The sequence below is a fragment of the Neolamprologus multifasciatus genome, chromosome 2, assembly GCF_963576455.1.
Source record: "Neolamprologus multifasciatus chromosome 2, fNeoMul1.2, whole genome shotgun sequence".
NCBI lineage: Eukaryota > Metazoa > Chordata > Actinopteri > Cichliformes > Cichlidae > Neolamprologus > Neolamprologus multifasciatus.
In genome coordinates, this window is record NC_140440.1 from 22276706 (window position 1) to 22288380 (window position 11675).

The 11675-nt window shown below is 39.6% G+C and overlaps 1 protein-coding gene across 1 annotated transcript; it reads right to left on the minus strand.

Annotated features, from left to right (window-relative positions):
- Nucleotides 1-1751: 1751 nt before the first annotated feature.
- On the minus strand, nucleotides 1752-7052 carry adrb2a (adrenoceptor beta 2, surface a). The gene is made up of 2 exons (XM_085130589.1): nucleotides 6864-7052; nucleotides 1752-6593 (listed from the first exon to the last, which is right to left on the minus strand). The coding sequence occupies exon 2, from the start codon at nucleotides 6591-6593 to the stop codon at nucleotides 5343-5345; it is 1251 nt and encodes a 416-aa protein (XP_084986715.1). The 5' UTR covers nucleotides 6864-7052; the 3' UTR covers nucleotides 1752-5342.
- Between the last annotated feature and the right edge of the window lie 4623 nt (nucleotides 7053-11675).

Here is an 11675-nt window from a genome sequence, read left to right on the forward strand (position 1 = left end):
ACTGAGCTCTCATGGACTGCCAACTTTTTCTTGAACCGGCCTTGTTCTCCTTTCTTTCTTTAAATTGTCACACCTAAAGCATGCAATCAGCTGTGACCTTATTGTCCAGTAGTTTGGTCCAGTGATTAGTCTGAACTCACGAGCGCAGCCACAAGCTGTAAAAATGCAATGTTCATTGCTGGTGCTATGTTAATTTCACAAGAACTGAGGTATTTATATCTTGTAATGTAGAGATGTAAATCCTTTTTAGAGAAGAGAAATGATACACTGATCATTTTGTTGCTCACTGGAGATAAAAAAATAAATAAATAAATAATTTGACACAGTTATGACTAAAACATTTATGGGATAAACATAGATCATTTTTGGTTATGACAGAATTACCAAACAGAAAATATTTTTGAAAAGATGTGTTTTATTATATTTACTTTGGCCTTTAAACAGAGTGAAACACATCTTTCAGGGTCACGTTTGCTTTTTTAACCTTAGGTCAGGTGGATCTAGTTTTTCAGAGGGGGGCAAACTTTAATTTGAGATGTGCCTATGAGTCCACAAACATCCACACGTTCTCAAATACACACAGACGAACACACTCACACAGACACACATGCTAGCAGGTCTCTTGGGAGAAAGGGAACTGCAGACATAGCGGTGCCTCGGTCACTGTAGTCACCAGGGTGCCAGGGGACATATCGATCTATCAAAGACAATGTTTTCACATAGTCACACCCTGTATGCAGTATATCCCTGACACGATTAACATATCTGAGAAAATATTCTTCCTGTCCCAAAACAGACTCTTTCTTTCCAGAGTTTTCCCTCCATGCTACTTTCTTTTCCCTCTGACTCAACATGGTGGGTCTCTATGGGAAAATGGCGTTCTTATCTAGCTCTTAAGGATCAAAGTCTGTAAAGCTTGATTGTGGATATTACCATGGAAGGACTTATTTGAGTGGCTTGGCACATAAGTTGGCTCATGTATGCGTGCATCCCAGTGATGCCTAAAACCCTGAAATAAGGAGCATCTGCCGGGTTAGCCCGGATTCTGATATGGCATTCGTCCAGGACCCTCCACAGAGCAGAAAAGGCCACAGTGTAGATGTTCTGTCTGCGTGGGGAGTTTAACCTTTAACCCTGAAAATTAATATTCCTTAGAGTGTGCAGAAATTTTATCAAGCTTCAAAGCTAGTCACCATTTTTTCATCGTTCTTAGTATACCTATAGAAACTGTAGTATGTGATATTACTGAAAGTGGCTCATTTTACTGTTTTGCATGATGTAAGAAACTGTTCATATCTTACTTAAAATAGTAAATCAGTGCCCAGTGTTCTCTACTCAGCATGAAAGGCGTAATTACATCTCCAGAGCAAAATCCTTTTCTATGAAACTGCATTCCTAACTATGATGACTACTCTTAAGGTTTTTAATCTTCATTCTGCAAATGAACATATTTTATTCTTGAAAGAAACATGAAAAATGAACTCCACTCCAGCTTAGTGCCAAATATCGAGACGTTTTTATGGCTCTATATATTTCTTCTATCCTCCTCCCTTGGATTTCTGGAATAGAATTAGGTGGTCTGTATAATGTACGATTACTTGGAGCACTAGGCAGGCACGCTGTTTAAAAAGGAAAGTGGAAAGATTTTAATTGTATCCCGATGTCCTTCCTGTCCATCATTCCAGATCACGTTTTGATAGTTTTCCCATACTAAAATAGACTTAACTGCAGTTAAGCCTTCAAGCCTGACGTATCCTTTACGTGCGCATTTTAATGTGTATAAAGGAAATGCACATGAGGACATTACGTGCAACATGTAAATCATTTATTTCCATACAAATGTTACATCACATATATACATTTTTTTGTAATAAATATCACAAGACACCACATATTGTAACAGCCTCCGATACCTTAACAAACAGTGACAAGAACTTGTGCGAAGTTAGCTTGCAAACATTTAGTAAACATTTAGTTAGCTGAGTGACAGCTTATTCACCCCGGCCGCGAGAGGAAAAAAAAGAAAAAAAAGTATTTCACATACTTTTTATATGACGGCTTAAGCAATATTTAACATTTGTAAAAATTCACATTTACACATGTCAGTTTCTCTGAATGCTTCACACTGAACAGCATCTGTGCTGAGATGCTACAGTCTTTATTTTGAGCTGCGAACAGGAAGAAGAACTTCCATGAAAATATTATGGTACAATTGAATAGGCATAACTGTTTAAAGTTCATGAACTCCAATGTCTATTTGGTTATTCGAAATCTCTAAAAATACTTCCTGAAAGTAAATGAAAGTCCTATACAGTGCTGCTTTTAGGATGGTGAATAGTTTAATTAAAATCATGACTAAGTTGTTCTCATGAGCAAAACTGACTTTTATTCAATCTGAACAACTGTGGTTCTGTTAGAAAAGCACTGGTTTTACCCCACCAAAATTTGTATCATATTTAACTCCAAGATATTGATTGCCGTACAAAAAAATATATGTGTGAAATGCGCATGTCACTTTGTAACATAACCTCTAAGACTTCTCTGTAACCCTGAATCTGTTTTAAAAATATATTTCTTTCTGTGTGCACCCACACTAAATTCGCTTATCTGCTGCAAGACACTGGTGGGAGAACTAAATGTGGACTGCAAGCATCCGTAGGCAAGGTATGTGGTTAGAAACCATCAGCTGTGCTTTGCTTGGAATGTTATACTGTCAGCTATTCATTCAGGACTCATTGCACATAACAGCGTGGTGTTCTCCAGCAACAACGGGAGGTGAAGCCATGCATCCCTTATTATACAGCCTTATTGATGAAACAGTAACCATGAGTAACTCTGAGACAGCTGAGGTGCAAGGAGAGGCCACTGCCAGGAGAGAGCAGTGTGGATATATAGTTCACAATCTACAGCACTTGGGCTCAAACTGATCACTTTTAAAGGAAATGACACAGAAGTCCACAAACACCTCACTACAAATGTGAAGCTGGCATGCAAGAGATCATTTGTGCATTACTCCTAAAATTACACTTATTTAAGCTGCAGACCTTTTAAACTCAGCTATTTGCATCTTGATAAAAGCAACACAGAAAATGGTCTAGAGTCTTTGACCGTTTTGTGCTTTGCGTAGACTGTACAGTGAAAATGTTATGAAAATGCAGACCAACATGTCTTATGACACCCAACCCCTGCATTTACTTTGCTGTAAATCTGTTAAAAAGAAAAACAGATAATGAGCTCGACATCCTGGAAAGCTTGTTTTTTCACATGGCAAACAGTGACGTATGAGGATACCATGTTTATGTCTATTCCTAAGGTCTGCAAGCAGCAGTGCTGATCGGACATAGCAATACAGTACATGGAGATTCCTCTGAGAGAACAAAGTTCACAGTTTTTACGGCATCAGCAGACCTGCACCGGCAATGCTACATGCACTTTAACACAGGTCACTAACACCGATTTAGACTTGCAGAGAATCCCTGGTCCCCCTTCTGCCACATTTAGCATGCTGATCAAGCCATACTAGAGACTGCCAAACTGACTGGGGAAAGGGGTTCTGTCTGTAGGCGCACATTCATTACTTCTCTTAAGACTAATGATCTTGCACACCGTTTACTGTAAGTCACAAAAACAAAATTGTTCCCATGACTATCTGATCTCATTTTAAATTGCCCCTTCAGATTTTATTCTAACCTGCATTGTTTATTAGAGAATTAATGTCGGAAACTGGAACAGCTAAGGCACTGTTCTGTGGACTCCTGAGTGTCTTCTCCAAAGGTTTTCTGATTTTCAACTGATTTTACAACGGCGGAGGCACCTGTGAGAGAGCAGTGACAACAGTGCACTACTAAGGGCTGTTTTCTTTTTCTTCCTCTCATCTATCTTTATTAGCCTGAATATTCACCACCGCCACATCTTGGGTGTGGAACTTTGTTATCGCTTGGCTATTTTGACTGTTTATTATTACGTGTGGCTTGTACCCTTGTGCCATGACTAAGGAAATGGCTTCTCTGGTTTCGGTAAACAGTGTACATGCTGAAACAGAGCAACCACAGATTTTAATAAATAAATAGGGCTTGTGCAACAAAGGGGGCTACTGTAACTGTTCCATAGAAGGAAAAGGAAAGATGAATAGTTTTTCTTACACTTACATAATGGCCATAATGTACCGAGTGACCAGTCGGCCACTTAACAGAATGCAAGAAGTGATGGGTTCTGACTGTGCAATAGCAAACTTTAAAACGTGCACTTTTGAATTTATGTTAATAACAGCTGCACGCTTCAAAGGTCAACACTCAGGATTAACCGCATTATCTGTAATGGCATCCACTTTGCACTGAATGATTACGCACATATATCTTCGACCTGACAGTGGAATCTGGCTTAGACAACATATACAGGCATGCAAGTTTTGCAAAAGCCTCACTTTGACCTAGGTTTCATCAGTAACTCGTAGATTACTGTAGATTAACCCTCATATCTCTAGTGCTATCTGCCTGCAATGGAAAGTCAAATGCAAGAGACTGTAAAACACTATAGGAGGGAACAGGGCCTCATTGCTGAGGAGTGAGACAGAATGACTGAGACAGGTTTCGCCACACCTGCTTTTGATCATTTTTCAGATTTGGACAATCGTTAAAGAAAAAAAGAGCAAAGTAAAGGATGCCAGATTATAATCTCGGTCAATTTGGAATGTGTTTCTTGAAGCAAAGCATCGAAGAGGTATTACGTTTAACCCTTCACCCTCAATTGTTCTCTGATTACTTTGCTCTTTGTGCCAAATTGGCACGTTCGGATGAAATTTACAGCCTCCGATTGCTTCTCCTTTGAAATTCGGAAACATTTTATGCTAATAAAAACTGTGGGATCTCTCTCCAGATCAAAGATAAACAACATGGCTACAAATTCAGTTGAAGCCAGACAATTAGCAGTCATACAATCCACAGGCCATTTAGTAGAGTAAATAAACTGCTGAGATGCTGCCCTACTTTAACTCCTGCGGACAGTGACTTAAAGTGACAGATGGTCAGCTAAGATGCAAATATTGAAAAGGTATGATGAGGTAGATGTGAAAATTCAAAAAAAAAAAAAAAAAAAAAAAAAAAAAAAAGCAACGAACGCACACAAAAGGGAAATGTGAGAGACCTACAGTTTTGTGTCACTGTGTTTGAAGAGGAACAGTGACACTTTAGTCAGCTGAGTTATTGTTTCTTTAAAGTCTCCAGAGACTCTGTCAGTCATTTTTGACTGGCCTTACCTTCATCAGTCATTTGAAAAAACTGTTTACAATAGCAGTGTAAACATATCTGGATTTCCTTGTTGACAGGAGTCTCAGTGCTTCAAGTTTATAGGACAGTCGTTATACTTGTTACAGTCATTATGTCTTTGCTGCAATTCCCGTTGGGGTCCACTGCTCTGTCCACAACACTGCAGACCCCTGCTCCTTTCCCCAGAAACCCTTCAGTGGGGTCACTCTCTTCTGAGTTACCTTTACTCCTCCCCTGCTGCTCACTCTGCCAGCTGTGCCTGCTATAGATGTATCCATTCACAGGTCCAGGGTTGGTGAGGCGGTTCCTATTCATACACAGGATTTCCTTGAATGCATACCAGAATTCAGGGCTCCGACAGTAAATAAGTGGGTTGAAGGCAGAGTTTGCGTAACCTATCCAGTTAAGTACCATAAAGGTGATCGGGCTGTTCACAGCCCATATGGCCTCCACCACGTTTAGCACAAAAAAGGGCAGCCAGCACAGAGTAAATGTCCCCATGATGATGCCCAGAGTCTTCAGAGCTTTGTGTTCCCGAAGGCAAAACTTTGCCTTTTTAAGGCCACGCCCATTATTGGCCTCCAGAGAATTACTGTTGCTGATGTCGCTATTATGAAAACGTCCAACGCTTTTGTCTATCTTTTTCAGTTGGCGCCTTGCCTCCTGGAAAACTCGACTGTAGACAAAAATCATGATGACCAAAGGGATGTAGAAGGAGATGATAGAGGAAGTGATGGCATAAGCCTGGTTGGTGTGGAATTCGCAGCAGTTGGTTTGGTTCGTACAGTTTTTAGCTTCAAAAGTATCAGCGGTCCACCACTTCATGTGGATGGGCAGGTAAGATATCAGACCAGCAATCACCCAGACCAGCACCACCACAATGCGAGCTTTGCATTTGGTCAACATCGACTGGTAGCGAAAGGGAGAAGTAATGGCCAAATAACGGTCTATGGCGATGACACACAGGGTCTCAATGCTTGCAGTCACGCAGAGCACATCAGTGGCAGTCCAGAAGTCACACCAGAAATTACCAAAGTACCACGTACTAGAGATAATTTTACAGGCACCGAAAGGAATCACAATCAGACCCATGACCAGGTCGGCACAGGCAAGCGATGTGATGAAACAGTTGGTGACATTCTGGAGACGCTGAAAGCGGGCAATTGCCGTTATGACCAGGATGTTGCCAAAGACAATAATCAAAACTAATAAGGACATGACCATGCCCAGCAGGATCATTACAGGGGCACTGAAACCTTCATCAGTCCCAGTTGAATTTGATGACGAGTTCATCGCATTGGTGTACTCTGAGGTGGTTGTATTTCCCATCTGAAGAGAACACACATGAATAAAACACACACACACACACAAACAAAAGGAGTGAATTTTAGAAATTCCGTTGTTTTTTTAAATTCTGCCTAATTACAACAAAAGAAAATGAAAAAAAAAATGCATGCACATAAATCTAGCACTAACAAAAAAGAAAAAGGAGACCAAAGCTTACTGCACAAAAACCACATACATAAACAGTATATCAAGTTGACTTCAGGCAAGCTTTAAAACATGCTAAACAAGCCAGACAAAAGCAGAAGTACAAACCTCCACAGGTTGCAGTCGTGTTTCCTGGCTCCCATACAAAGTAAAATGTCACTGTTCAGATAGTTCCCACAAAGCAGTGAGTATCACATGTCCCAGCTACTTTCTGCTTTACTTGATCTGCGTGTGTCTCACTCACTCAGTCCCTCAGCTGAGCAGTGTTTCGTCTAATGTGTCTCCCAGGCTATTTGTCAGAGCCCTTATAGCATGCAGTGATGACATCATGGTCAGTGCTGAGCCAATCAGACAGCCAGCCTGCGGAGGGTGCTGAGAGCTCTCAAGAGTTTGAACACGCTGTCCCTACAGCGGTGTTTGCAGGGCTGCATGAGACAAAAACTGCAAACAGTAAAGGACTCCTAAGATTGATCTTTTTTTTATGGTGTATAATTAGTTTTAGAAAGTTTACATTGTGTTTAAAATTAGACTCTACTTAAAGTTAGGCAGTGCAAAACTATTTGGAAGTGGGGGAAGGGGGTAATGGGTAATAGCTGCTTTACAGATCTTACTCATTGCTCATATTTCATATTGAAAACAGGCTCAGCTTTCTGCTTTACCTTTTTTTTGTTTTAATGTCAAAATAATGTTTTAAAACTGTGTATATTTTTCTGACATATTTTACTCGTATATTACAGCCCGTTTAGTTTTTGTAACCACAGAATAAACACACTTCGATTTACATAATGCTACAAGTACAGATGTCTAAAAGTCAAACTAGGGAAGAGTCCCTCATAATTTTAGTCTAGGACTGCACCACTAGTGTGGCCAGTTTGACAGGGACAAGCTGGCACGCTATGTCTTATAAAGATACAAAAATGTTTTCAGGATTCAGGACAAATTTGCATTTATATATTGAAAGTAGCTCTGTGCAAATCATAAAAAAACTGGCAGGTTTGTTTGGTTTTATATTTGTTTATGTGTTTGTTTTCTATGAACAGCAACTTTACTTCTCATTTTAATAATTTCCAAAACATTCCCATGTTCTGATCAAGTGGATCCCACATTTGAGTTAATTAGCAGCCACAAGAATTTGTTTGCATGTTTTTGTACATTTACATTATATTACACAAGTTAAAAGGCAAACAGTGAAATCTTCTGAGCTAGATAGCAGTGTCTATGTAAAAGACACTCGAATATACTAATACAGGTTAGTCTGTTTTTCATCTACAACAATTTGCAATTGGTTCTGTTGTCGGACGTCCCCTTCGTTCTACATGCATACTTGAAAAGCCTAACATAGAGGGAAACACACCTTCCTGTCCTTTCATGTATATACATGGAAAGCCTGAGGCAGGGAAAGTAGTAAAAGCAGCAAACATGATAACAGGGATTAGACTGCAAACACAGACTTCACTTGCTTGTTTCAGCTAACATAGGAAGACTGGGTGTGCTAGCAGGTGTAACAGATGTAAAAATGAACAAAAAAACAAAGCATAACAAAAAAGAAAGTAGCAGTTTTCAAGTGGTTGAGCCATACGAATGGAATTGTGTCTTCAACCTACACAGGTTAGTCTCCACACTGAAGCAGCTGACAGTCGAAGTGAATGACACTCATCATTAAAATGCAATGTTGTGCTAGGGCCTGGCATTTATGTTAATTTGACGCGTGCTACCAAAGGTTACCACTACATTACAACACCACTTGTCAAAACCAGTGACGACTAGCATGACAGCATCCACGCCACACTGCAAAAACTGCTTAGGAACACGTGCAGCTTAAGAACCTTCTCTGAGAGCCCCACGCAATGACCCAGTCTCAACAGTGGACTTCTTGTTTAAATTTTGTGGCAGATAATTAAAATAGCTAACAAAGATTTATTAAAGATGATTTAACGGTAGAATCAGTTCACCAATAGTGACAAATTGCAAACTGGAGTGCAGATTGCAATGGCACGTGATAGCACTAATGTTTTAGATAGTGGCTGAATTTTGGTCAACGTCCAGTCTGAGTGCTTTCCAAATGGCTTCTGCTGCTTCTGCAAATGATGATGATGGTGATCGACACAGAAAGCATTAGAGTAAATGAAGTGTGACAATTGACAGCCCGCTCGTACATGAGACCGAGAGGAAGTAGTAATGGTAGACAAGGTAAAACGGCTTAAATACCACATCACATATGAGCTTTGCCAATGGCATTCTCAAGTCTAACCACCGGGAGATCAGTGATGAGTGAAGTGATTTTGGTGACAGTACTGTGGAATGGAGTTATGTGTGGAACACACTGTTAACCAGGCTCAGATGACTGTACATTTTGATGAAAATTAGGCTGCTCCATTATCAGCATCACAGCAGTGGAAATGAGCGATAGATTGTGCTTTTGTCATTTCTGAGCTACTGGTCCGACATTTCAAATCCCAGGTCGAGGTAAGTGTGTCTCAGTTCTCTGTGGGTGCTTTCAAGTGTGTACAGGTCCACGCTAAGCTTACAAAGGGAAGTGATGATAGTTTCCAGAGCTCTGATCTTCAAAGAATGCAGACGCCAAAGGCACTGTACTTCCTCTGTGCACTTCCAAGGGAGCTTTGACAAATGCCTATATGACTGATGACCTAAGAGCAAATCCAACCACTCAATCCATATGTGCAAATCCAATTTTCAGCATTTACACAGACATCTCAGTACTTATTTATACAAATATGATTTTCTATGTCCCACTTTTTACACAAAAATGGTCCAGACATGCTGCATACTGCTTGTAACCATGGTGCCTTCTAACTAATTTAAACTTTGTTGCTCCAGTTCCAGGCAAAATGTCAGTAACTAGCTACTGGGTGAATTACCCTAAAATGGTAAATGGCCTGCATTTGTATAGCGCTTTACTCAGTCCCTAAGGACCACAAAGCGCTTTACACATTACACAAAGCGTAAAGCGCTTTGGGTGCCTTGAAAAGCGCTATATAAATCCAATCCATTATTATTATTATTATTATTATTATTATTATTACACTACATTCAGTCATTCACCCATTCACACACACATTCACAGACTGGCAATGGCAAGCTACATTGTAGCCACAGCTGCCCTGGGGCGCACTCACCCTAAAATGTTCCATAGGCACTCATAGGAAGACTTAAATTGATTTGGTGACCTTGTGTCTTGTTACATATGTTGTTTATATGACACCTACGCTTGGCAGATTTCCATGAAAACCAGTAGTCATATTCCCAAAATCCATTTAGATGTTTTAATGACCTTTTGATCTATTTCCCTTTACTACTGTGAGGATGAAACATGTGCCCCAAAAAGAGGAAAAATGTAAACATGCATTGCTCTGAAATCAAAAGTCCACTCCTTGGGTTTTCCTACTGCATTGGCAGGTAAAAATAGTGCCATGAAAACCCCCCCAGCTCATTTTACTTATTTGATTTTAGTAACCCCCATAGTCTTATCTCTTGCACAACATGCATGACAAACCCACCATGCTTAGCCTCCAAAGATAAGTCAGTATATTATCAGCACCTTCCAACAGTTAGATTGTAAGTTATAATGTACAGCATAGACATCAAATGCTTTTTTCTCCTACATGTATTACTTTGAAGAGCTTTTCTATTTTGGTTTTAATGCAGAAAACAGACTTTTAAATAATATCAAGAAAGCTTTTTATTGGATGATCAGCTTTAGCGTTGTCTGTAAATGCTGGATTTAGACCTTGAGCTTGTTTGTAATTGTTTCTTGGCCTATGTGGACAACTAAGTGAAACACAGTACATATTGAACTTCACATTGATTTAGTTTAAGTATGCAGTACAATAAGCTACACTAATTGTAAATGAAATTTCTGTTCTGTGTTCTGTTTTGGAAAGCTTGTTCCAGTGTTGGAATAATCGCAACTGGTTTCCTCAGTCTGTGACATCTGTTTTCCTGTATCCTGTCACTCCCAGGCAGAACCGGTTCACATTTGGACAACCCTTCAACTATCTTGGGTCCTGTCTGCACTTAGATGTTGTGCACTGCTCTATTTAGTCAAACACTGTCACATTAAAAGTGTCTTATCTCTTTACCATCTCCTCTACAATTCTTACTTCTCTTTATAGAAGTTGTGATCCTGACCAGATGGCGCAACAAGTTCCCCCCCCCAACCCTCACTATATTTTTCCTGCAATATTCCAGCAACCATACATGGAGCTATAATTCATTTAGGGAAAGGTTTCTGGAAAAAACTAGGAAATGAGAGGACCTATATTCTCATTATACATTGTACATCATACGTTCTATACATGGCAACGTTAAAACAGACTAAATACTAAACAGACCACAATTGCTTTTAATTTTCACTTCTGAAAATGAAGTGAAAATGTGAAAATAATGTGTTTTTACAGTGTTAGTAAGTAATAATAGCACACTGTAACAAAAAATGGGTGTTACAAAAAAACCCCACATCTAGTAAGTAAAGGCATCCAAATTTGTATTTACTCAAGTACAGTTAGTATTGTACTTGAGTAAATACACTGTTCACTCATCAAGCGTGTCTAATCTATTCAATCTTTCTCTCATTCAAGGAATCATTGGCCAGTCAATCGTATCCTTAATCACTGAAACAAAGAATTTCCACTTGGGATTAATTTTAAGCATGGAACACTAATTGTTTCTCTGCTAAAGGACCCTAGGGATCTGCGGGGGAGTTCCACCCAACAACAAATGTGTGTATGAGCATCAAAGACCAAAACCTCCATGCAGTGTGCACCACCATGCAAATATAGTGCCAGTTCTTCTTGGTAATGGAGAACAACCAAAATGTTTTGCATGTGGTTCAGAGAAACAGTCTTGGTGCACCATTGTTTAATAATTGCTTACTTAGTTTTGGTATAATAAAGATAGATG